The 26552-nt window shown below is 40.7% G+C and overlaps 2 protein-coding genes across 3 annotated transcripts in view; one reads left to right on the forward strand and one right to left on the reverse strand.

The window, feature by feature from the left end:
• DROSHA (drosha ribonuclease III) overlaps positions 1–10765 on the reverse strand; it is a 73784-nt gene extending 63019 nt beyond the window's left edge. Inside the window, exons 1-6 of the mRNA XM_056483827.1 lie at positions 10694–10765; positions 9128–9247; positions 7175–8032; positions 4126–4218; positions 2962–3193; positions 2299–2440 (exon numbers count right to left, since the gene is read on the reverse strand). Coding sequence (XP_056339802.1) covers positions 2299–2440; positions 2962–3193; positions 4126–4218; positions 7175–8025 — 1318 coding nt within the window. The 5' untranslated portion in view covers positions 8026–8032; positions 9128–9247; positions 10694–10765. The remainder of the gene's footprint in view (positions 1–2298; positions 2441–2961; positions 3194–4125; positions 4219–7174; positions 8033–9127; positions 9248–10693) is intronic.
• On the forward strand, positions 10761–21792 carry C2H5orf22 (chromosome 2 C5orf22 homolog). Of its 2 annotated transcripts, none has more exons than XM_056483829.1 (9): positions 10761–10893; positions 13265–13410; positions 14781–14930; positions 16842–17301; positions 17916–17978; positions 18950–19071; positions 19932–19998; positions 20597–20736; positions 21327–21792. In XM_056483829.1, exons 1-9 carry the CDS (start codon positions 10807–10809, stop codon positions 21457–21459), a joined length of 1368 nt encoding a protein of 455 aa, XP_056339804.1. In that variant the 5' UTR covers positions 10761–10806; the 3' UTR covers positions 21460–21792. The 2 variants fall into 2 exon arrangements, with proteins under 2 accessions (XP_056339804.1, XP_056339805.1); XM_056483830.1 differs by lacking the exon at positions 10761–10893 and adding an exon at positions 10983–11251.
• The last annotated feature ends 4760 nt before the right edge of the window (positions 21793–26552 follow it).

Raw genomic sequence — 26552 nt, forward strand, 5'->3', positions numbered from 1 at the left:
AATTAATGTCTGGACTTAGTATCAAAAAAAGCCAAATCACAAAAACCTTGATCTCAATACCTCTAATCTCCTGTGGTACTGTGGAGTGACTCCCTTTCTTATGCACATAATTTCAGACACTCATTTCCACAGATATCCTCAGCTCCAATTTAAATAAATGCCTTCATAACCAAGACATATACTAGTATGCAAGTAATGCTAATCTTATTCTTGGAATAAAATGCAATGTTTCTTCCATTTTTTAGGTTTTGATTTAAGAGAAAATACTTTACTATACTTCAGTGCTTTCAAATACTGTGAAACTATGGGTTTAAAGTACACATTTTTACTGACTCTCCTTAGTAAAAGAAGAAGGAGAGAAAATGAGAGAACATCACTAGGAAAATGCTTCCCTTTTTCTAAATCAAGATGTATTTTTACACAGTTCATAATTTGGCATAAGGTGTAATTAAAATATGTCCTTGGAACACATGGTTTACATAGGTCACCTATGCTCAGCTGAAATAGTTTCCTTACAAAGTGTGCACGTGTATTCCTACAAATATTCCCAGACATAAGTTTCAAAAGTTTTCTGATATATATCTGATTAATACTAAGTCTATTTTCAGGTGCAAAACATGCACGGAACCTGTGAGAGTAAGCTGGAGTTTCAAAAGATTAATACAGAACTTTTTGTAACATATTGAAAGCATAGAATCATAGAATGGTTTGGGTTGGGAGAAGCCTTAAAGACTACCCAATTCCATGGAGAGGTATACCTCTCACTAGACCAGGTTGCTAAGTGCCCATCCAGGCTGGCTTTGAACATTGCTAGGGATAGAACATCAATGACTTCTCTGGGCAACCTGTTGCCTTGCTGCCTTCACAGTAAAGAATTTCTTCCATTATCAGCCTTTCATGATTTAGAAGTGCTCCTGGAACACACTGCTATCTCACTGCAACACATGATTTGCTGCTAGCACAAGCCAGAACAGAGACAGCCTTTAGTGAAGTACAAAATATGACAAACTACTAGACACTACATGGCTGTAGGAGAAGCTGGCATGGACACCAAATTAGTCCAGGGGAACAGTGAAGACAGCATCTTTGGGTTCTCCAGAAAGAGTGGAAAAAGAAACTGCAGAAGTTGCCCTTGGCCCGATCATATTTTAGCCTGGAGCAGCAGGCTTTCTTCCTCAGACATCTAAGGAATGAGGGCTTTACACAAGTATGTTGAGTGTAGCAGTCGTATCCTTGATTCATCCACATGAAAAAATGTATCCTAAAAAACCCTACAGTTAATTTTTCTAGTGATTCTTGAAGGAGTTTAAATACATGCAAATTCACTGTTCAAAAAAATATGAAGAACTCCTTTACAAAGGTGAGTTCACATTTTATTTCATCTGTATTTATTTTTTGCTTTCCTCTTCCTCTTATACCATCTCTTTCCTCTTCCTTTTATACCATCAGCATGTAACCATGTCATTATGCCTGTATTTCAGATTTGGAATTTTTGATATGCAACTTATTAATGAGTTACTAAAATGAGACCTGAGAGTTTGAAGCAGCTCATCTGGCCAAAATGAAGCAATAGTTAAAAAGCAAGCCCAAGAGAATATCTAAATTACTATGATACACCTACAAATTTCTTGAACTAAAACAACTGACTAAAAAACACATTATGAACACTGAAATGCTGGAAGTACGAAAAGAACAACAATTTTCACAAAACAAACCAAGAAAAATAGCTTTCATTGACTTCTGAGTAGACAAATTGCTATAAAAACCTCTGCTCTGCTTTTCAACCAGTATTTGATGCTGCTGGATGTATTTCACTGTCAGAAGATCCATATGGGTGGGACAAGATAATGCAGATAATGTATGTTATGAAAACTGACACTTTTGCAGATATCTGATCATACTAGGCAGAGTTGCACAACAAAAATACAGTACTGAATAAAAACTCAGATGCTTGTTTTTACAGCACTGAGTCTATCACCACTACTCCTCCTTGCTCTTTAGAAATATAAGCCCAGGAGCTCCTCAAAGCCTCTCATGTACCATTCTCTGGAACCATGCTTAGGGTGTTTTGTGCCATGGAAGAAATTAGCATTTGGTAGTGCTGGATACTCTCCATTCCCCCCTAGGCTTTCTGGGTAAATAATCTAGCTCAACTTCCATCAAGAGCTACATATCCCATGGATATGAAAAACAAAAGAGGGATTTAAAAACCACCTACATTATTAAATACACACAACTGCCAAAAGTGGTTAACTACAGATTATTCCATTTCAGAGGTTTGTCATCATTTTAGCCTACCTAAATCTTCATCCAGCTTGGTTTTTGGTGGCTCCCATGGTGGCCTGGCTGCTTTGGCTTTTGCCTGTCGCTTTCCTAACTCCTCGTCAAACTTTTCATACAGATCCCGGAGCTTGCTTGTTCCTACCACAGTAGAGTCCCCCTGTTAATAAAAAAATTAGAACAGAACAAAAAAAGAACAGTGTTAGAATAGTACAAGAACTCAACATCTACCAGCATTTCATGAAAAAAGGTTGAAAAGACAGATCTTTCAGTGGAACATGGGAATATCTAATAAGGCTTTAGCATATCATACATTGCTTCACCAGGTGAACCAGAGAAGTTATCATTATTTCATTTGCTGGTATAGCACTTCTCCAAGTTTGCAGGAATATACAGTGCTTGAGGCATCTCTGCTCACAAGTTAAACACAGTGTAAACAGGGAAAAAACAGATCATTCCCTCCTGGAGACAAAAAAAAAGTATCACTCTTCCAATGTATCACTTATCTGAATGCTAACAGACAGAAGGAACTGATGAAAACAGAGAAGAACTCTAACAGGGTTAGAAGTCTGAGTTGATTGGGAAAAGAGAAGAATTAAATGACACAAAATGATGCTCCTGCTGAAGGGTTCATATTATAAAGGACTGTCTGCAGTCATTTTAGAGTTCTCACTGACATACCACTTGATCCATAGGGTCATTGGAATAATAGCTTTCAGAATGGGTACAGCGAACCCAGACTGGCTTAAGCAATTCCTCATCTTCCTCTTCATTTTTCTCAGAAGCATTCTCCTCTGATTCTTTGTCTTTGACAGCAGTATAATTTTTCTCTTTACTGGAGCTCTGGTTCTCAGACCACCTCTCTCTGTCCTCCTCCCATCGGGTTCTCTTTCTCTCTCTGCTTGGAGACCGGCTTAGTGGGAGAAAGGAAACAAAAGCAGTTCTCTTTATTATTTTAAAATGAAAAACAGTTTGCTTCAGATGAGCAAGTCATTCTGTCATATATATTGCAGCAAAATCCAGTTGCCTTTCCAGCTTTTAACTTGCACCATAAAGAATACAAGAGTAATTTTTAGTTTTGAACTACCATAAAAATTACTTAAAATAGTATATGCTTTTTATTTTAAGCCCTATTCAAGAATTAAAATTTAAAAATATATGCCATTTTAAATTAAAATTTCTACTTGCATTCTAGGTGAATGTCTTTTAATTGTATTTTTAAGTTAGGAACTCATTGGTGAAAACTAAGTCACATCAGTCACAACTACAAGTTACAGTAAGAAGTTTCAAAGCACATACCATACTATTGGTATGACAAAAGAACTTGAGTTTCATTAAAACGATTATACAAAACCCACACTTCTGCTATCCCAACACACCTTTGAACAACATAAGATGTGATAATGCTAGTGCATCATAAGAGTAATGCTTTCAAAAGAGGAGTAAGGAAACTACCTACTCTTCTTTTAGTCTCCTCTGCCTACAAAACCAATAACGTTGCAATGTTTTCAAGTATCCAGCATTCAGAAAGGAGCAGCAATAAAAGAAAAGCCTCTAAAAGGTAATCTAAAGATAGAGTGACTTTAATTAATTTTGGTACTTTACAGACTAGAAGATTTAAGAGAAAGTCTTTACAATACAACAGTGAAACTCTCTCTCTCCACAGATTAATCCTGTTTCTACCCATACAAGGTCTTGAGATAACTGTTTTTTGCATGTATCAGTAGATGATCATAAATTTAAGACACTCATTTTTTCTGGGTTTCAGATATATATACAAAACCTCATGTGAGTGGATGCACAGAGCCTCAAATGCTCAAGAGACCACACTGCAGCCAGCCTTACCTTCCGGCTCTCTTGTAATCCTTCTTGTAGGATCTGTCTGGTGATGGTGATCTTCTGCTGTCACGGTGCCGATGCCTCTCCCTCTCTCGTTCCCTTGAAAAGTTAAAAAAGTAAGTTAAATGAGAAATCTGGTGTTTCATACATCCTACACCTGAAAGGAACACAAAAGCAGCTAAGATCATGTTATGCAAAATGACATCCACATGCTGACTGCTAAAAACCCAGATGTTCTTAACATTGACCTTTAAGAAACTTGTAAAAGACAGTCAAGTGTCCATGTCCTCCACCTTTTTCACAAAGTCATCTATCTCAAAATGAGAGTTAATTCACACCATACAGAGGCAACATCTATGAATTACCCACAGGACTTACTACCATTTTTCCTCTTCTCCTGTTATGAATGGCAAAGGGTAAGATTATTGTATATATAACAATTCTAAATGCCTCAAGGAGGGAAAGGAAAACCTATTTCAAGCACAATAGCTTTGTAAGCACAGAAGTCATTCAAGTGTTTGAGGCAAGCTCTCTCTTCCTTACAGCAACCTCAAGCACACACAAACACCACATACAGACAATCTGCATAATGCTGAAACTATGACAACACACTTCTTGGGTCAAAGAGCTTTAAATTAACTGAAATCTTTGGGAAGAGTGGCTAGAAAACTGTCCATCAGAGCAAATGAACCTATTGGTCACAGGCAGCTGAATATGAGCCAGCACAGGCCCAGGTGTCCAGAAAGGCCAATAGAATCCTGGCCTATAGCAGCAAGTGTGGCCAGTAGGACCAGGACAATGACAGACCCCCTGTACTTGGCACTTGTGAGGCTGCACCTTAAATCCTGTGTTCAGTTTTGGGCTGGTCACTACAAGAAGGACATGGAGGGGTTGGAGCATGTCCAGAGAAGGGCAGTGGAGCTGGTGAGGAATCTAGAGAGTGAGTCCTATGAGGAGCAGCTGAGGGAGCTGGGGTTGCATCACCTGGAGAAAAGGAGGCTCAGGAGAGCCTTGTTGGTCTATACAACTGCCTGAAAGGGGGGTGTAGCCAGGTGGGGACTGTCCTCTTCTTCCAGGTAACAGGAGACAGAATGAAAGGAAACAGCCTCAAGTTGCACTAGGGAGATTTCATTAGGATAGCGGGAAAAATTTCTTCAGCCAAAGGGTTATCGAGAAGTGGAACAGGCTGCCCAGGAAAGTGCTGGTATCACCACCCCTGAAGGCACTTAGAGATGTAGATGTGGCACTTAGGGACACAATTAAGTAATAGAGTTGGCAGCATTAGGTTACAAGCTGGACTTGATGATCCTAAGGATGTTTCCCAACCTAAATTATTCTATGAAATTATTGTATTTGTTAGACAGGAAAGATCACACAGGCAGCTTTTATACTCTGCTGCTAACAGCTAGTGAGTCATTATGCATCTGTGAAAACTTCTAGCCTGCTGATAAAGTAGGAATAATAAACAGGTGCCTCAGTTGGCTTGGTGGGTTAACAGAATGAGTAAAAATTATTTATGAACACATATATATGTTTTTTTCCATGCTCATAATATGAAACAGAATGCAAATTTACAAAGCAAAAACTTCAGAAAAATTATCAATTGTTTCTTCCCGGCCCTATTTATCCTTTTTTGTTGGAGCCTTGTTCAAGCATGGATTTCAGTATTCAGCGAGAGCATACTTTACCACATCTGATTTGCTTGGGAGATGGATGCTGCACAAAAAAGAAAAATCAACTTCAAGTCTGGCAAACAGTTCTGAATCAAAGTAAGTAGATATATTATCAAGTAGATCTGGAAGCTGTTGGCCTAAAGCAGCAATCCAAAAGTGTTTGAGAAAAAAGCTACTGAAAACATGTATTTTCAAAACTTAAAACTGAAGCTTGAAATTACGCAGAAAAAAGGAGAAAACTCCACAAGCATGTCATACAGAAAAGGCCACTGCCTTAATGCCAGCTGCATTCAGCTTTAGGAAAATCCTTTTTTGAAAATCAAAGTAAACTTACTGAGTGTGAGGCTTGGGTTATTTTTTTTGGATGCAGGTGTCTACGGTTCTGTAATTAAGTCTCTGCATATTTAAATCAAAGGGGCTTCATTTACACAGGCTTTATGCATAAATTCAGGTTCCACACATGGCATGAAAAAATTCTGAGCTTTTAAAATTAAGAGCATGTCATCCAGGAGCCCTGATAAATACTTAACTTTCCAGTAGCTCTTTGAATATTTTGGCAAAGCTCATTAGACACATAAAGAGCTACAAACGGAACAAATCTAAGACATGAAAACGATTTAATTGATGGTTTGCTCTAAAACACACTACAGCAAATTGCATCAGGTCAGCTCATCATTTCCAAGTCATCTGTGTCCATGACCAACACTTCATGATAAATCCCAAAATAAGCAGCACACACTCATCCATCTGAATGATGTCAGTGAAGCCTCCAACTGGCCCATGCTAATTTTCATCTCAGTCCTCTCTTGAGATCAGGCTGGCTTGCTGAGGTATTCATCCTGAATATAACATGCTTTTCACTAAAACACCTTACTGCAAGTATTAGCTATGGGCCCCTATCAGACTATAAACCTCACCAAGTCAGTGTTCTCCACAAACACAAGGCTTTCTGAAAGGAAGTAATACCTGGCAGCACCCTAACTCTGGTACCTAAATCTTGAAATTCAAAGTGCTGGGGCTTAATTGTTTGTAAGACTCAACGTTCTATAGTCTTAGAGTGCCAACTCTATTTTCCTGCCACATGTGCATAAATTTCTAAGGTAAATACATTGAGCGCTACTCAACGCTCAACACTCGTTGGGACACAAAGAAGCTCCTGCTTGGAAACTATCTCCATGGATGAGAGCAACAAGTCTGCCAGCTCACAACTGTGATGCCACGAAGCAGTGTACCTGAAAGGTGTCTAAACGGTAAGTTTTTCCAGGAGACCTGGCTACTGACGGAGGTACAGGGACTAACAAGGGCAAGGGAAGAGCGTTGACGCCAACACATACTACGGGACAATGAGGACATCCCTCCCCCTGCAGGCAGGTAGCAGTTACCTGTTTCTCTCGTAACTTCTGTGGCGCGGCGATATCCTCCCTCTGTCATAATCCGCGCGGTGCCGACTGCTCTCCTGCCTCCTCCTGTCGGGGCTGCGGCCGCGCTCCCGCCGATCGCCGTGGCCAGCGGAGCGGTGCCTGTCGCCGTGCCCGTGGCCGTGCTCGCGGTGCCGGTGCTCCTCGTAGTGCTTGCTCCTGTCCGGGGAGCGCCGCTCGCCCTGGGCCTTGTCTCCCTGGTACTGCCCCGCGTGGCGGAAGTGGCCGCTGCCGGCGCTGCTGCCGGCGGCGCTGCCGGGGAAGGAGCCGGAGCCGTGCTGGTAGCCGCTGAAGCCGGGCGGAGGGAAGGACTGCTGCGAGTAGCCCGCCGAGTACACGGGCTGGTAGCTGACCTGCTGTGGCACGACTGGCGGCGGAGGAGGGTGCGGCACCGTGGGGGGAGGCATCATATAAGGAAAGGTGCTCTGCCCGGCAGGTGTTCCTGGCACAGGAGCGTTGCTAGGATTTGGCACTGGTGGAGGAGTGGGAGGGAAACATGGGGGCACTGGGAAGCTCTGCCTCATCTGGTGGTTTGGGAACGGCGGCCTCATGGGACACTGGCTGATGGGATTTTGTGTGGAAGGGGGCACTGGAGGAGGATAGGGCACGAAGTCTGGCCTGGGAGGCATGTAACCGGTGGCTGGAGGGCTGGAGTAGGTGGTTGGAGGCGCAGGCTGCTGCTCATACTGGTACTGCACGGAGGGCTGCTGCGGGTGAAGCTGCCGGAGGTTCTGCGGGCGGTAGGTCTGCGCTGAAGTGCGTGCTCCTGGTCCCCCCTGGCCACGGGGACATCCTCGCCCGGAATGGAAAGACATGGCTCACCTTTATCGAGGAAAATAAAAATCCAGTGTCACACGGTTTTTGTTATATGTCCTCAATGTATCTGCAGGAACTACTTCTACAGTGCTGAAACTGCAATTTCCTTTAACGGAAGCAGTTAATGATACCCACTATCACTGGGAGCTTTGTGTTCCTCAGACCTTTAGTGCAGGTCATTTATGCTCCTTTTGATTCCTTTAAGCCTCTAATCCATGAAAGTACTTACTGCCTTTAAGCCAGAACTCAAGCTTGACCATCCTATAGGAGTTAGGGCAATGTAATTTCAACGAATTATTGTTATGATGACAGGTCAAGGATACAAGCACTTTCACTAGTGCTTAGACACTTTGTTATAAAACCTTTAGACAGCCTGCACCAAAGAAATCACTAATCATTAATAACCGCAATGGGTATCCAAAGCTGCATAACAAGGAGTTCTTTCTAGAACACAATTCTAAGCTTTGGGCAGAATGGCTTGACTAACACCTCATTGCATGCCGCCTGACCTGACAAATCATGTAAATTTTAAATGAGCTACTAGCAATTTACATCCACTATTGAGTCCCCAAAGTACTAAAGAACTGAATTCAACAGACCCCTCAAAATATTTTAAGTGAAGCAGGTATATTTTTGAGGAAAAACAGGCTACACATCTTACAGATTGTGAAAAAAATTTCATGTAGACTGTGCTATTCCTTAATTTTCATTGAAATAAATGATTCCCAAAAAATCCCTCAACTACCTTCACAGCCCTGTTACCGTTGAGAAATTATCACTGCTTCAAATAGGATTAAGTGTTGCTCAAAACATTTAAGGCATAATATTTATAAATGAAAGCATGGTGCTTCATTAAAATTAAAATCGATTCATTAATTACAATGTTAAGTTTCAAAAACTAAAAAAAGTGGAAAAACACCTAAGAAAATTTATAGCTGGAATGGAAGGAGAGGAGAAAACTGATCTAAGCATCTCCATAAGGGGAAGTGAAAAAGAAAGGGGAGACACACACAATTGGAAAGATCACCAGAAAAAGGAAACAAAGCCTCCCTTTCACTGAGGCTCTGCTGACTGAAGTACATGCACAGAATATTCTCCCACCTGCTACAGTGCAACATGGCCAGCCTGGACTGCTCAGAGCACTACACTCAGCTGCATTCCGGGGACACTGCAGGAAAAGATGTAGCTCTTGCTGAGACAAAGTAGACAGCTTCTGGTCAACTGGAAGGACAAAGGAAAAGAAACACAGGGGAGGACTCAGATCAAAGAGCAGGAATCAAGAGGACCCTCCATACACATGCAGATCTTGGAAGCCACTGGAATTGGTGGCAGTCATTCCCCCTCCAGAACAGCCAGGGGCCAATGTGAGTAAGAATCCCACACTTTGGGGAGATAGCAGCCATGATGGTATAAAGCCACTTGTTCCTCCCAGTCAGTCTGTACCTGCTCAGTACCCTCCAACTTCATAAAGCCTCTCTCTCTTAAAAAAAATCAAAACAACAAACAAACAAAGTCAATGTCCATTTTTTCCAGCAATAGTGCTCCCTTTTGACATTAACTATAATCCATCAGACGCTGAATTAATTTTGCTTTAGTTCTCCTGCTGTGCTTTTACACAGAAGACTGTTTTAGGCTTCACTAACATTCACACACACATTTTATTTAAACAGCCTGTACCACAGTGCCTTGCCTTTAAGTGTCTTTCTAACATGTCATAGCATTCAAACAAAGGGTCTCCCTCATCAGCTCTCAGACCTCCCCGATGCCAGAGAAATGTTCTTGTTCTATTTTAATTTCAGTCCTTCAGAATACACAGAATCACAACTGGAAAAAAAAAAAAATTAAAAATACACGAAACTACTTTACATGCCCAAATTATTTTAAAGTTCCCTCTGCTTCAAACACAAGTCACATCTGTGTTCACAAACATAGAAAAGGGCAAACTCCCCTTTCCCTGTCACCTAAAGAGAAATGTTATTTTACTGACGGGAGCCATTGCATTCTAACGCAGCACTGATCCCCTAAAAAACGCCGAATAAACTCGCCTCTCGCTGCAGATGCAATGCTGAGCGCAACAGGGCACTGGCACACGGAGAAGAGAGCACTGGCAGGGGACACCATCAATGTCTGTAAGCGCCTAGGAGAGGGCAGCAAAGAGGATGGATGCAGGCTCTCCCCGGCGGTGCCGCAACAGGACGAGAGCGAATGGGCAGAAACTGATGCACAGGAAGCTACACCCGATGATGAGGAAGAACCTCACTGTGCGGGTGACCGCGCTCTGAACGGACTCCACCGAGAGGCTGTGGAGTCCCCCGCACTGGAGATATTCAAAAGCTGTCTGGACGCAGTTCTGTGCCATGTGCTCGGGAATCTCTCCGTGCTGGAGCAGGGAGATTGGACCGGAGGACGCACTGTGGTCCCTTCCAACCTGACCCATGCAGTACCACCCATCCTCACCCCACGGCCCGGGGGGAATGGAGCGGGAGCGGCGCTGAGCCAGCCCCGGCCGGGCCCCGCTCCCCGCTCCCCGCTCCCGGCTCCCCGCTCTGCTCGGCCGCGCCCCCGACCCCGAGACCTGCGCCCCGTCCCGCCCCGGCCCCAAGCCCTGCGGAGCGGCCCGAAGGCGGCCCCGCCCGCTCGGCGGGCAGCCCGGCACGCCGAGCCCACCTGGCGCCCCGCCGCCGCCGAGGCCAGCGCCGCCCGCAGCGCCCGGCTCCGGAACAGGAAAGCGGTGGGAGGCGCTGCGGGCGGAAGCGCCGCCCGCCGAGGGCAGCGGCGGCATGAGCGGAGCGGAGCCGGGGCCCCGCGGGGCGGCCCGGCGCCTCTACCCGGCCCTGCCCGTGCGGGTGGTGGAGGACCACCAGGACGTGAGTGCCCGCCGGGCCGGGGATGGGGAATGCTCGGGTGGGCCGAGCGGAGGGGTTTGCTGTGCTCCTGCTGGTGTGCGTGTGTCCGCGGCGCGGGTGCTCATGAGGCCGGTGGAAGCGAAGGGAAGTGCCCGGTGCCGTCACCGGGAGCTCCCCGGGACTGCGCTTTCCGTCGTGTGTGCGGGATCTCCGGGCGCTTCCTTGGGAGCGGCCTCCCCTCCGCAGCCGCACGCAAACCCTCAGCCTGCCTTCCCTTCCGCTGCTCAAACACCAAAGAACTTCACCGCAGACCTGATCTTCCGTCCCATTCAGCGGCTGAGCTACTTACTGCCATGATCGCAGCTTGGCATCTTTTAAAGTAATTGTTGCTGACTGGGTTTTTCTTCTTTATATCATTAATCGCTGTGGTTTAAAGGAAATAATACCTGCGTTACACTGCAGTTATAATTTGCTAGCTATTAGTGGGATGCTTGGAAACTCAACTCTACCCAGTGTATGACATGTCAACAGAGGATAAGTAAATACAATTCTATCCCAACAAGTAGATTGACTCTCTCTTGATGAGAAATGTTAAAAATTTGGAGCTTCGCTTTCTTCCGTGCAGTCACTGAACAAGGAAGTGAAGAAGAAATTCTTGTGAACAGCTGTTTCTGGTTTCTCATGGGGTTTTTAGTAATTGCGTAAACTGAAGCTTTAATACTGAAATAACAGCTTCTTTGCTAGATTCATTGCAAATAGAAAATATTAGTGTAGTAGAGTTTATTAAAGAAAATAATGTTACGAATTTGTAAATAGTTTAATGCAGTTCATTTTTGCTAAGACTCGCTGAATATATGATGGTGTGATAGCTGATTTTTCATGGTAGCCATGAACTTAGAATGTCACTGTGTTAGGCATTCTGAGATAATGCCTCTTAATGATCCTTCTTTGTTTTAGTCTCTGTATTTCTGTTTTAAATTAGCTTAAAGTTCTATTAATACAAAATATTTAATTTTAAATGCTTCAAGTATTGGAGCATACATGAATTGGTCTGTCTTGCATAAAACATAAATGGCTTTTTGTCCCAAAGTGTAAGTACTTCACAGAAGATTTTATATCAGCCTTGCTGACAATGATGTTCTTCCAGAGCAAGTTGTCAGTAGCTGCATCATGCACTGATTATTGACAACAGCTGTCATGAAGGAAATTTTGTTCTTAATCCAGATCAGGAAAACTTGCAAGGTTAGAGAACTTAGTCTCTTGTGTCTCTTGCAAACAGTAGTTGCACTTACCTGAGGTGAAGCTTCAATTTTAATTGAAAATATTGTAGGTTATTCCGTAGGCCACATTGCTTCTTTTTTACAGAGAAGTAAAAGCCGTGGATCAGGGAATACACATTTTTAATCTTGTCTGGTCTACTATTGCAATAATATACATATATGTTATGGTTACGCCTGCACAGTATGCAGGGTTTGTCACCTTAATCAGTTTTATGCCAGTTGCTGTTGCAATGTAGAGGTCACACATAATTTTTGTTGCTTCTTACAGTCTTCACATTCGTATAATAGGGCTGTGATTCACAATCCTTGTTGGATTTGCTCTGGCAGTCAAGGCTGTTGATGCCCTCTAACACTGGAAGAGACTCTGTGTACTGCAGCTCTGAGTAAGAGGGATCAGCCATCAGCTTTCTCAATTTTACCACCCTGTATTGTTGCAGTTCAGTGGTTTGCTGTGCTGTAAATTGGTGAGTTGCCTTACCTCCTACCACTTCTGAGTGAAGAACTTCAGCATGGATTAAAGTAGGCCCGTTGAGAAAGGTAGTCTCTCTCTATTGCCAACAATCATGGAGGAATTAGAAATTAATTCTTCAAGAAGAATAGGTTTAATGGTCAGCTGAAGTTTAAATCATGGTGGAGTCAGTCTATATCAGTTAACTTATAAGACATAAGGAGAAAACTGTTTTTATCTCCATAGTACCAGTGCATGGTGAGGAAGCTTTATAGCATGGGGAAAGAAATGCATGAGCAACAATCTGCCATAGAGGAAAGACATTCCTGGGGCTTAGTTGTAAGTGGAAAAAGAAAATCTAGGAATTGAGTTGAATGGGTAGTGAGAAGAGCTACTGCAAACAAGATGTCGTATAAAGAAGGAAAAATGGGGTGAAGCTGTGACTCCTCAGCAGTTGCTCATCTAGAACGCTTGGACTTATAATGATTACTGTTCATGAGTTGTCTTGCCACTGGAGTTATTTCCCTTTGTATTGTTTTTTGTCTCCCCCCCCCAATCCAAATTCTGAAGGAATAAAAGTGGTGCTGGTGGCTGTGCTGCTAAAGCCGTTACATTTTTCAGCCCACTGGTTATCATTAAAATGTTTTTATTCTTGTTGCTTTAGGTGCTGCCTTTCATCTATCGTGCCATTGGTTCAAAGCATCTTCCTGCCAGTAACATCAGTTTTGTTCATCTTGATTCCCATCCAGACCTTCTTATTCCTGTGAATATGCCTGCAGACACCGTATTTGACAAAGAAGCTCTTTTTAGGTAAGCCCTGGGTACTGCTACTATCAGAGTAGACTTTAAGTCTACTTCTTGCTGCCTTTGATTCACAGTGAATATTTGTATGACTGCATAGGAAGGATGAACCAAAGAGTTATAAGTCAGATTCAAGTTGTATCTTTTGTCTTTTCACTTTTGCTGAAACTTGATTTTTTTAATGCCAAAAGTTACATTGCATCTCAAGCAATTATCATAATTATCATAAAATCATTGAATGCTTTGGGTCGGAAGGAAACTTAAAGATCATCTAGTACCAATTCCTCTTCCATGGGCAGAGACACTTTCCACTAGACCAGATTGCTCAGGTCCCTATCCAACCTGGCCTGGAACATCTCTGAGCATGGGTCACCTACAACTGCTTGGACAGCCCATTCCAATGCCTCACCATGCTCAGAGTGAAGAATTTTTCCTAATATCTAATCTAAACACACACTCTTTCAGTTTAAACCCTTGTCCACTCACTGCATGTCCTTGTGAAAAGTCTCTCTCCAGTATTTTTGTAGTCCGTTTTGAGGTATCGGAAGGTACCTGTGCAGCCTCCAGGCTGAACAACCCCAATTCTCTCAACCTGTCCTCATAGGGAAGGTATTCCAGCCCTCTGATCATCTTTGTGGCCTTCTCTGGACCTGCTTGAACAGGTCCATGTAATTGTTATGTGGGGTGCCCAGAGCTGGATGCAGCACTCCAAGTGGTCTCACAAGAGCAGAATAGAGGGGCAGAATCCCCTCCTGTGGCCTGCTCATCCTGTTCTTTGCTGCAGCCCAGGATACAGTTGGCATTCATACACCTAAAAAAAATAGGGTCTTGATAATGAGGAAAGATGCTAATCCCAAGGATGTGGATTGACTCACTTTAATTACTGGGATGACATTTAAAATATACTTGGAGCAGTTTACAATGAAACACTCTCATGAGTTCAGTTTGAAGTTATTTAGAACAATGTTGATGATGTTCCTTGCACTTTTCTCTGTCTATTGTGTCAAGAGAAAAAGGGCATAGAATCGCAGGATCATTAAGGTCGAAAAGGCCTCTAAGATTGTAGAGTCCAACCATTAACATAACACTGCCAGGTCCACCACTGAGGAGTTTATAATCAAAGTGCCATGCTAAGGGTGAAGCCAGTTCTGCTCTGTGTCCAAACTTTTTTATACCTACTACAGACATTGTTGGTTTGTCTTATGAATTTGGATTTCCCTCTTTTTCTTTCTTTGGTGATGTTACCTTTACATGGAGTACTAATTTTAGATTATTTCCATGGGGGCCTTCAAGATACAAGATGTTTGTGGTGTTCTTGACCATTTTTATTTTTAGGGAAAATAACATTGCTATTTTCTGTCTTTCTCTACTGATTATAGTGAATTGAGTATTGAAAACTGGATTATGCCTGCTGTTTATGCTGGCCACATTTCCCAAGTAGTGTGGCTTCACCCACCCTGGGCTCAGCAGATCTCAGAAGGAGAACACAATTTTCTGATTGGGAAAGATGTATCAACAACAACAATCAGGTAAATTGTTTGTTGTCATACACTAGTAATATAAAAGCCATCTCTATAGCTTTTCAGTGAAATCTTTTTTGTTTTATTGGATAAAGATGAAAATTTAATTTGTATTTATAATTTTCTTAGAACCTAATGCAGTTACATTTATATCAATTTAGTCTTCGGTCTAACTAGTAAAATTATGAATTGGTGACAGCCATGACAGTTTTTCTAGTGTGGGGTGGGTTTTTCTGTTTGTTTGGAGTTTTTTTTTATTTTTTGAAGTTAATCTAGTTAAGTGCTGAAACAGGTACTCAGATAGTGAATTCTCCATCATTTGATAAAGAACGATTGACCTGAGCAGCCTCATCTAGCTTTGAAGTCAGTTCTGCTTTAATCAGGTGTTTGACTAGAGACTTACAGTTGTCTCTTTGAATCTTAATTATTCTATGATTCAAGTTTGAATCAGAGCCCCTCATCATTCTGCAGGATGCAGTCCATAATAATTTTGCATTCACCATATTCGCAGTGTTGTGATTTTGTGCAGCTTTAATGGATATTTGCAAATCATGTCTCTTGTGAGCATAGTAGAATAAATCATTTGAAGCAAATTTAACAGAAAACAGCAGAGAAATGCTTTGTTTTACCACCTTAAATAAAACATTTTAAACTCTACAATTCTGGATCTGATGCCTGAAGGGAACCTAATTGATTTTTTTTTTTTCAAAAGCTAGTGCTTTCTGTTGCATTTAATCATTTAGCCAATATATAAGAATAATTGATGATGGTTGAATAGCTCTCTTACTAGTGACCTTAGCAGTCATGAAAACAATATTTCAGACTTCTTTTGAAGCCAGTTGGGTACATTTTCTTCAGGTTCTTGGTTTAGTAAAACCACGAAGAAAGAAAGGGAAAAAGTCCTCATAAATACAAATGCTCTAAAAGTTTTGATGACAAGAGATGGGTAGACAATAGAATAGATACAGCCTCTTCATTAGTGTACACTGAGGTACTATGAGCTCATGATGAACCCTGCAGAATTTTTGGGAAGATGTGCTGTGAATGCCTTGTCAACAAGATGGAGTTGTAATCCAGCCTCTCACCTTGACAAACTGGGGGTAATCCTTCCACAAGACACTGAGGAACTAAGCTTCAAATTTCTTCTACTTAGGAAATTGTCTTTGGTTGGTTAATGGTGATACTCTGTATTCAAATGAGTCCTTACCAAAAGTGAGCAGAAGTTCACAGTTCTCAATCTTATTTGTAATTTGAGTTTATGATTCTTAAGGTTTAATGTACTGCAATTCAGGCTGAAAAGTCTATTCTTTAAATTTTCACTGTAATGAGAAGTTTTAGTGTTGCTTTCAGTTGGTTAGTTGTTTTGTGGGTTTTTCTAAGTGGATTCAATTGATAGTTAGCTATTTATCCTCTAGTTACCATCTTTATCACTTAGGGAACTTTGGGAGTAAAAAAAGTGGAATTCTACTTATAAATTCATAATATTGTATTTCACTAAGTCAATATTTATGCATTTCAGGGCACTTTTCAAACCCAACTATCATAATTTTCCTAGAAAATTATAAAACCAAGATAAAATATCCATGGGTTCGCAATCTTATGTTGCCTTTAAAGTGCAATTCAATTTCAAATTAATCTTAGTAGCACATAATGCATCTTTTTCTTATCCATTAAAACCTTGTAGGGATATAATAAAAAATGGAGTGAATTTTAATATATTCCACCATAAAGAAGTAGAAAAAAACTTTAATATCATTTAAAACTGAGGATTAAAATAAATTATTTTGTCTACACAGTTTTACTGTTTCCATTACCCATCAAATATCTATTCATGCTTCTTTGAATCTCTAAAGTATAAAATGCTTTTTCCTAAGCTCTTTGCCAAGATGTGTATTAACTGTGAGGTATTGTCAATTGTAGGGTTACAGGCACAGATAATTACTTCTTAAGTGATGGTCTGTATGTTCCTGCTGATCAGCTAGAAAACCAGAAGCCTTTAAATTTGCACGTCATTCTCATTAATCCTACGGAATCATCAAACAGCCATGAAGGAAATGGTGAAGTAGCATCTGCTAAAAGACTGAAGCTAAATACAGATGACACAGCAAGTGCCACTTCTGCCTCTTCAGTGACTCCTGATGGCATTGATCACATCATCCCAAGTGTGAAGAAAAAGGAAATACAACATGCAGGTGCCCTTAATGGGGCAGAAGCCTTGGCAGAGGGCTCAATTTCAAACTGTCTCAAAAACAGTGAATGCCCAATAAGGGACATTGTTAAAGATGTCTGCCAAGTACTGCAGAAAGGGGATGCATATGTTTTGGACATCGACTTAGATTTTTTTTCAGTTAAAAATCCATTTAAGGAAATGTACACACAGGTAAGTATGGAAATTGAGTTGCCTTGTACCACTCACAAGAGTCCCAGCTTTCATATTTATGTCTATGGAGAAACTCTCATCTAAATTAAATTAGCAGATTGGCTGATTATGGTTAATGATTCATGATAATATTTTAAAGAGAGCTTTCCATTTTAAAGAAATATTTCTAAGGGAATGTATGTGATAAAAAATTACAACCACCAAATAGGGGGACTGCCTTACACTTGGTATCAGTATTGAGTGTATGTTCAAACTCAGGGATGTATCAACTTCTGCTTGTTGCTTGGGACATAAAAGCTTTGCTTGGGTTTCCAGAGGTTACCTTCTAAATACCCACAGCAGGATTCATCAGTGGGGGATGAGAGACTATCATTTTTTACCCTCTGTAACCTGTTCTTAGAAAGCCATGATGGGTATCAGGAGACTGCCTTTCAAAAGGCACAGTAGTGTTGATTATCCAAAGAGTGGTGGCTTGTCCTGATGAGAGGCTGTTAGGCTCATTATTGTCTGCAGTACTAGAGTAGGGAAATTACCTTTTTTTGAAGAAGAAAGGTTTTGAGGATTGGATTTGTCATTTGAAGAGTCATTTTCTTCCTCTTTTTTCTTTTTCAAAGACAGAATATGAGCTTTTGCAAGAGTTGTACAATTTCAAGAAGCCACATAAAAATGCAACAGAGGTATGATTCTTCCTTGTGGAATGTATGAAGGAATGGTTCTTTTTATTTACCCAATGAAAATGAGTTAGGACAACAGGAAGGAACCTATCAAAGATGCTTAATGAAGTGGCCTCACATTAAGCTATGCAGCCGAATGTTAATCAGCAGCATCTTTGGAATTTTTTTCTATTAAATGTTTTGATTAAGCATGTGAATTGCATAAATATTTAGCACGAGTGTGACAATTTGTTTCTGTGAACAGATGGTAATTGGCATGGAAGGAATGAAAATATAGTAAGTCACCAGCAAACTTGTTCTTTTTATGGCTTAACAGGGCTTAGGTTTGGTGGGGTGTTTCTTTTTTGTTTTTTTGGTGGCTGGTTCTCTTTTCATATTTTTTTTTTCTCCCCCTACCTCTAGAGTCTTCCCTTCCTTCGATGCTCTTTCTTAATAGTCAGAACTGTTATGAGTGTGTAACTGGTATTTTATCTTTTTATTGAGATATAGAAAGGATGATATTATGCCACTGTAATGTACTTTCCATGTTATGTGCTGTATGCTTCTAAAACATGGAAATACAAGCTTCCATAATCTCATCTGAGCACTAATACAGAGAGATTGAACACAATTATCACAAATAAATGACACCTAATTAATATATGTAAATAAAGAAATAAAAATATGTTGCATATTGGCAGATAGATTTTTATATTTCTTATTCAATCAGGAATAAAAACAGGTATATATTTAAAAGTTGGCTTTTTAAAATTTATAGTGGGAAAAACAGAACAAAGTGAGGTGATTTATTCTGAAGTGTAACAATTTCTGCAGGCATTTTTCCTCTGGAAAAAATGTGCTGTAGGAATGAATCAGTTGTTTCTGGTTCCCCACTTCCAGTAGATCAGTCATTACAGAATTTAAATCATAGGATAAGTCATGATGTTCTTACCTCTTTTTTTTCCTAACATAGTTTTGTGTATGCTTATTTAAAGGAAGACTTGCTGGATTGTGTTGAAAACCGTGTTCATCAGCTGGAAGATCTGGAAGCAGCATTTGCAGATTTGTGTGACAGTGATGATGAAGAAACCCTACAGAAATGGGCTTCATATCCTGGGTAGGAGATTTCTAAGAGGCCTAAATTGCAAATAGAAGTTTGAGAACTGATTAGTCCAGCATTTTTATAACAGAAAATGATAGGATCTATGCAACTATACATTTTTTCCTTTAGTTCTAGAGGAGAAAGAGGTAAAACAAAAAGAAGGGCAGTCTATCTTAACACCACTGTAAACTTTGGAAGCTGAGTCTTATGCAGTTGCATGCAAGATTTGTTGTCTATGGATGGAGGCATATTTGGTGACTAAAACCTTGGTCACTACCAGAGCTCACAAAAAAGGCAACAAACTAAGGAGGACATGGAGAAGCAGTTCTTTGATGCTCCCAAAGGTTCTGCTTTATTTGGAAAAATGGCAGTTAGTGGAAGTGTATCTGAGAAACAGTCTCCACTAAACATGTGAGCTGTGTCAGTCTGCTTTTAAACTAGATATTTTCAGATGAAAAGAGACAGGGAAAGTCTGAGCTTTTCCTTAATAGGAAAATCACTCATTTTCCACATCAGGTGCAGCAGTTACCTCTATATGACCTCTATAACAGTGACAAGAAGTATTTCCTGTAAAGTTCATATGACTTTTGAGCTACAACAGCTTCTCCTCAGAATAACCTACACTAAAAGAAGCAAAAGGGGGACTTGCCAGAGGCAGGTATAAATATAGGGACCTGATGAAACAGTACAATAATAATGATAATTTCCATTTTTTCAGGTGCAAGATGACACAGAGGAGGAAATTTCCTTTTCTAATCCTAGGCCATAATTTCTACTTCCATCTTTTTTCCTCACCTTTTTTTTTTTCTAGCCACTGAAGGTATATAAATGTTTCCAACTGCTTGTAACAAATTTTGGTTTTGTTTTAACTCCAGAATGAAGCCACTCGTTCAACTAGTTCACAGTTTGAAAACCAGGATGGAAAGCCCAGACTATGAAATGGTAGGTGACAAAGAAAAAGAGCAGAAAGCAGACAGATGTCAAAAGCACAGCTTTGACAGGGAGGGAGAGTCATGCTTCCTTTCATTCTTGCTTCTTGACTCAGGACTTTGTGCGTTTTTGGTAATTTTCCTCGGGTTTTATGTCTTACTACTTAGACCAGCTTTTCCTTTCCAATCTACTTAAATTCTAGTCTGCTTGTCTGTCTATATTCAGGCAAATTTAGTGTGATCTTTCAGGACTGTGATGTCTTGGGCTGCACTCCGTGAATGGAGGCTAAATTTCATCAGTCTGTTGATCTCCTTTGTAGAACTTAAAATAAGGTACCTAATTATATAATGTGTCAGAGCTATATCATCTGCAAGGGCTGCAGCATGCTCTGAATTCTTAAGAAGAGGTACAGCATACTGGGGATGATTAAATAATCCATGCAACCTCCAGAATTTTACTTGTTTAAAGAACAAAGAGAAACCCCCCCCCTGTCTGAAGAGGTGCAAGTTATCTGATGGGCTAGAGATGGTATTGTAAAGACTTTTTTCATGCACAAGCTGTATTGATAATTCATCAACAGAAATCAAATCTCTCTTCAATTTACCCACAGGTCCATCAGGCTGGTCTGACCTGTGATTATGTGGAGCTTCCTCACCATGTTAGCACTGAAGATGAGATCGAAGGCCTCATACAATCCATTAAAGTTCTACTGGCAGATCTGCCCAAGCCCACACTGGTGACAGTTGCTCGGTAAGACCATGCAGATACTTCCACTTTAAAATGTCCAGGCTGTGCTCATGATGCTAAATGAGCCTGTTAATATAGCACTAGTTCTGTCTTCAGCTCTGTTAAAGTGAAAGTATTATCTCTCTGTAGATCTTAACAAATAACAAATTCAGGAAGTCAGTTTATACTAGTATCTGTTTGAAGTTCATTAATGGATACTGTAAAAAATGCTATATGCCAGGTATTGTGAAGATCTGCTTTTCAAGTTTTTCTGCCTACTTTACCAGTAGCATTTCAGTTTTTCAATCTAAATTCTCCATGCGTCCTTTAATTAGATCATTTGCTTGAACTTGGACTGCTGATGTGTTCTGTGCCAGATTCAGGAAGAGAGTAGAACTGGAAAGATTAGATGATGCTCCTGATCTGCTGCAGACTTTGTATTAAACTTAAAGTGTAGTGATGAGAAGCACAGCACTATGTTTGAAGGGATACTGGGAGGCAAAACTTGCCACAGTTTGAAAGAAGCTTCAGCCTAGCCACAAAGCATTGCAGGAATACACAATGTGGTTATGGTGGTGATATCTGTTTTCTCATGCTGCTTGTTTTTTTAACAGATCAAGTTTGGATGACTACTGCCCTTCAGAGCAGGTTGACATCATTCAAGAGAAGGTTCTCAATTTACTGCATTCAGTGTATGGTTCGCTGGATGTGCATTTAGATTACTCAAGCACTTCATCTTCTTCATGACCTTTCTTCATGTGTTGCTGTCTAATGTAGAGGATTAATTTAAATTGTTCATTAGCTGTGACTGCAAAAGGACAACTGCTGTTTTTTCAGCAGGTGGCACTAGAACCCAAGCTGACCCAGCTAGGATTTGAGTTGCATTGCTTTCTCCAGGTCAGCTGCATCTGAACTGACTGTTACCTGTTTGGCTTTGTTCAGATTAGGGCTGTAATTATTATTTTTACTGGCTTGTTTCTTAAAATTTGTGCAAGAGAAACAGCTTTTTGTCTATAAATTGAGGGGTTTTGTCCCATTTCTTTGTTCTGTAAAAAAAATAAAATGTATAATTTCTTAAAATTTTTGTTTTCTTTTATGTATGTTTTTTGTAATTCAGTAACAGATTTGCTCCTGAGCTGTATTATATCTTTTTAAAACTGGTCTTAAAAATGCCTTTAAAACTGTAGGTCTAAGTAGAGATCTTTTCTATCTATTATGCTAGAGATTATTCTTTCATTTCTCTAGAGCAGCTCATGGCTTCTTCCCCATCCACAGAATATAATCTATGTTTATTTTCTGTTTCAAAATACTGTCTTATTTTGCCTTGGAGTATTTTATTGGTGGTTTAGATAAGATCCCTAATGTACAGACATTGGGCTTGGTATTTTCACTTTTTCATAATTTTGAAGATAAAAAGTATGTGTGCATGTGCATGCTTTTATGTTTTAAATCCTGTAAGGAATTGATATCTTCTTCAGAAACAAAGATTTTACTTTACTGAAGTCAGCAGCAAAACATTCTGTACCAGGTTTTCACTCATTTTGGTATTGCTATTTAGGAAATAACAGTTTTTGAATTATTTAATTTAGAAATTAGTATTTCAGAGGAAAAAACCCCACAGGGTTTCTTGGGAATGAAACAGAAAAGACAAAATGCCACCTAGAATACTGTCTTTTATTAGGAATAAATTTTGCTTGTAATTTCTTCTGAAATAATGGAGTTTGTTTCCTAACTTTACTCTTAGCTTTACAGACTTTGTGCACTTTTACAGATTTTTACTACTGCTGTTGATATAAGTTACTATATTATAGATTGAAAATATATAATTCCTTTAAAATATTTGTTCCAGTAGAATAAATTCCATGACCGTGGATCCATTTTATTTGCATTTTTGTGGCTAGTCTGTCACAAGGAAGTGTTTAGCCATGAAGCCAATTTCCTTAATACTTTATAAATTATAAACAGCCATACATTGCTTACAGCAGTGAAGTGCAGTCAGATTATGTGCTACTTGTGTAAAGATTGGGGTTTTTTAAGAGTTAAATATCTTTTGTGCTGGGTAAAAAAAACCCATGTGGGGCATAGCTGAGCCCCTCCTGGGTGGGCAGGCTCTCGCCTGTTTTCCTTGGGGAAAGCCTGGGCAAGGGAGGGCAGAACACTACCTGGCAGCCAGGGCTGAGGGATCCGAGTGGGGGAATCTTTAGTGTGGACCAAGCTCTACAGTGCCTGCATCTCTGCCTGGGTGCTGCTCTGGAGTGCCTTGTTAGGTGAGGTAACAAAATTAAATTTACTTCTTTGCATTTTATCTGTGGTCTTGTGGTTGTTCCTGTGCCCTGCTTATGCTGGCTCATGCACGTGTGTTCACGGCGGTTCTGCAGAATCAAAGTCACATCCTGAACTGTCTATTTGTTACCTAAGTTATTTAAGAAATCTTCCTTTCAAGCATAGTTTTTCTTCATGAATGTCAAATTGTTACAATCTGAAATCTTTAACACAGGCTGCGTATACGCCAGAAAATGCCAGTCTCACATAATAACAAAGATATTAATTTCTACATTAAAGACATTTGCAAGGTTGTTTTTTACTTTGGTGAAAAGTAATCAAGCCAAGCCAGAAACAGGTGTCTCATATTTCTTGCTTCTGCCCTATGTGGCTTATTTATTAACCAGATGCACAAATCCTCCATTCCCTGTGTCTGCCTCATTTTCCTTTCAGTTTATTTCAGCATCTGTTGTGCAGAACAAGACAGTGAAATTGCAGTGCATATCTCAAATCAGCACTGCAAGGCTGGGACATGAAGGCCCATTAGAAATAAATCCACTTGAGCATATTAGCAAAGCAGCACCATGTAAGTCAGCAGCTTCATATTCTCTTGTGTCTAGATGCCTCTGCCTGTTCTGCTACTCACTTTGGCAGCACAGAGGAGTAAGGATGCTCACTTTGGAGGGCACTTGCAGATTATCCTCAGTGGTAGAGATAGTTCTGTTGTATTGTGACTCAGCTTTCAAGATGGACCATCAACCTGAGATTTTGATATAAAGAGTAAAACTATCACACATTTGTGTGCAGAATGAAATAGGGCCTTAAACAAGATGTGCTGAGCAGCCTCCATCTTCCCTGTGCATCATCAGCTCTGCACCCCAGCTACTCTGTGGGTTCCCAGCTTACCACTGTGGAACAAAATTAGCTTTTCCAAGAAGAATGAATGGGGATGAGTCAGATGGCAGAGGGATATTGTGTATTCTGTTACTGTTTCTTCCCCTCCTTGAGACTTCTGTCTCAGTGTCTATGGCAGCTCTGTCCCTTCCTGTCTGCTGGTAATGATGCTGTGAGTCAGTCGCCCTAGACTTGGTCAGAGCTGGACTGTGGGGGCTGAAGAGTCAACTCCATAAATGTTTTCTTTCTGGTGCTACTGAGAAGATAATTCTCCAACAAGATCAGTCTTGGGGGAAGAGACCCTTCCCTGCATATGAGGTACCTAAAGCTATGGTTTAATGGTGAACTTGGCAGTGCTGGGTTAATGATTTGACTCAATGATCTTAGAGGTATTTTCCAACCTAGACAGTTCTATAACTATTTCTAGGAGACCCACAATATGGGTCATTTTTCCTTATGCATCCAAGGAACAGCACTGAAAGGTCCCCCCCATCCTGTTTGATGGCTCTTCTTGTATCCATCAGTGCCACAAACCCTTTGCACATCCCAGCCACTCTCAGGAGGAAGAATAAAAGACATCAGTTTTCTGCCTTCAGCTCTCAGTGTCTCTTGCAAGTGGAAATTCTCTGTCAGCACAGCAGACAGCTTCCACATCCTAGTGTAGATACCAAGTTAGGGACCCAGCAAACCCTCCTGCTTCAGCACAAATTCCCTCTCTGTCATCAGGTTCAGTCACAGACCTGTTCTGGGAGAGAGGCAGTCAGTCTGGCTTAGGTCTACAGTGACCCCAAGGGAGAATCATATCAGCCCCCCCAAAGGTATTTTAATTCCTAACTTGTCTTCGAGGCTATGGACTACTGTCTGCCTTGCTTCTCTGTCACAAGCACAGCTCTGGAAGGTGCTGGGCTCCTTTGCTCACATCCCTACAGACTTAAAGGGACCCCCACCTCCCTCCTCTCTCCTTATCCTGAGATAAGGAGGCTCCCATCTGCAAAGGAGAGCTTTACTCACCACAGTCCCAAGCATTCAAGAAGAGGCTCTGGTCTGAATTTTTGTCTGACTGTGTAGTGGTGGGGTATTATTTTTACAGTTTTATTGCAATTTCCTTTGAGCATAAATAATTTCAAACAGGGATACTTACCCTCACAAGGAAGGAGCCATCTCACTGGAGAGAGAGAAATCATTCCAGCCTTCCCTTGCTAAATGCTAGTTATGTATTTTCAGCAGCTCCCATGTATGTCCTGATGGTTTTGCATATCTTCTACCCCAGGGGATTGCACTGTCTGCTGGGCTGCATTGTTATGGATTTCAAGCCTTTAGCAGTATTGTTAGCATATAGTTTTACTCCATGTCCTTGGCGAAACAAATACATACTAATTTGTGTTTGTCTTTCACTGTTTTACAGAATTAGGTCCATTATTGCAAACTTAAGGCTAGGTCTCCCAAAACAGCTCTAAAATATGTCCATCCACTGCCTGCCCTAGGCAATACTAAGTCTTAGATTCATTCAAAGTACAATGACACAATGTTCAGTCCAGAAATATTTTCCAGCAGAGTTGCTAATATAGATCTGAATATTATACTGAATATCACTGTACTACGTTCTTTTCTAGTGTTTATGTCCTTTGTACTCTGCTTGCCACCCAGCATCTCTTCCAGCCATTTTTGTAATTGCTTCTAAATATGTTTTGGACAACACAAATTTAATAAGACTCTAAGGTGCACAAAAGCCTTCTGGAACACAGTGCCCTGCACCAGGTAGTTCTTCCCCACTGCTTGATTTTGCTCAGCTCTGAATACTAATGGCCAAGCTAACTCAAATACCTGGCTTTAATGTATCAAAGCCTGCCTTGGGACTTTCTTCTTTTTACTTCAACTTTATTTGTTTTCTCACTTTAAGTACAAGTCACCAGCTACCCAACTCCCACTAACACTGAATTTCTGATATCATTTGTGTAATTGCAATTGCCCAGACTTGTTGCCCCTTGTTCCAGTAAGACCACTAGCTTCTTTGAGTTACTCCCTACCTTGGCTCTAGGCCAGTCATTAAACTGAGATCTGGCTGACCCTCCTCAGTAAATCCTGATTTTTTATTTTTTTTTTGTAAGCGGCATTTTAGAAATGTCTGTAACTGAAGTCAGAATATGGATGCATTAGTGACTTCCATTCCCTAGATAGTCCAGAAGTGTCAATGCAGGTAACAATATCATGTCAGACAGAAATACTTCACTGATAAGACTTTTAGTTTCCTTGTTTATAAGTTGCAATAATAGAAATACGTTTGTAAAATATGTATGGTACTCTGGTTTTTATAGGAAATTTGACAGATTAAAATCTGCAGATTAAAAATTCTGCCTTTGATGAGGTTATGGCTGCTGCTTCTTTTCTATCAAGCCACTTCATGTATCATTAGACAGCACAGAAGTATAGAAGTAGTTCCCTTTTTTCTCTGTTTCTCAGATTTCAAGGAGGCTAGAAATCCTAGTAATAAAAATCTGTTCCCTCCCCTCTCACCTACTTATTCTTGGATTTTTTAAAATCTACTTCTTCACCTTGATTCTCACCTTTTTTCCTTCTAAGCCTTTAATTCTTTTGATATTTTCTCTCTCTAGACAGCAGATCAATACTAAGCTTTAAAAACACATAAGGCACAAAACACCTCTAAGCCCTTAATGCTGTGGTAT

This window comes from Oenanthe melanoleuca, chromosome 2, assembly GCF_029582105.1.
Source record: "Oenanthe melanoleuca isolate GR-GAL-2019-014 chromosome 2, OMel1.0, whole genome shotgun sequence".
Lineage (NCBI taxonomy): Eukaryota > Metazoa > Chordata > Aves > Passeriformes > Muscicapidae > Oenanthe > Oenanthe melanoleuca.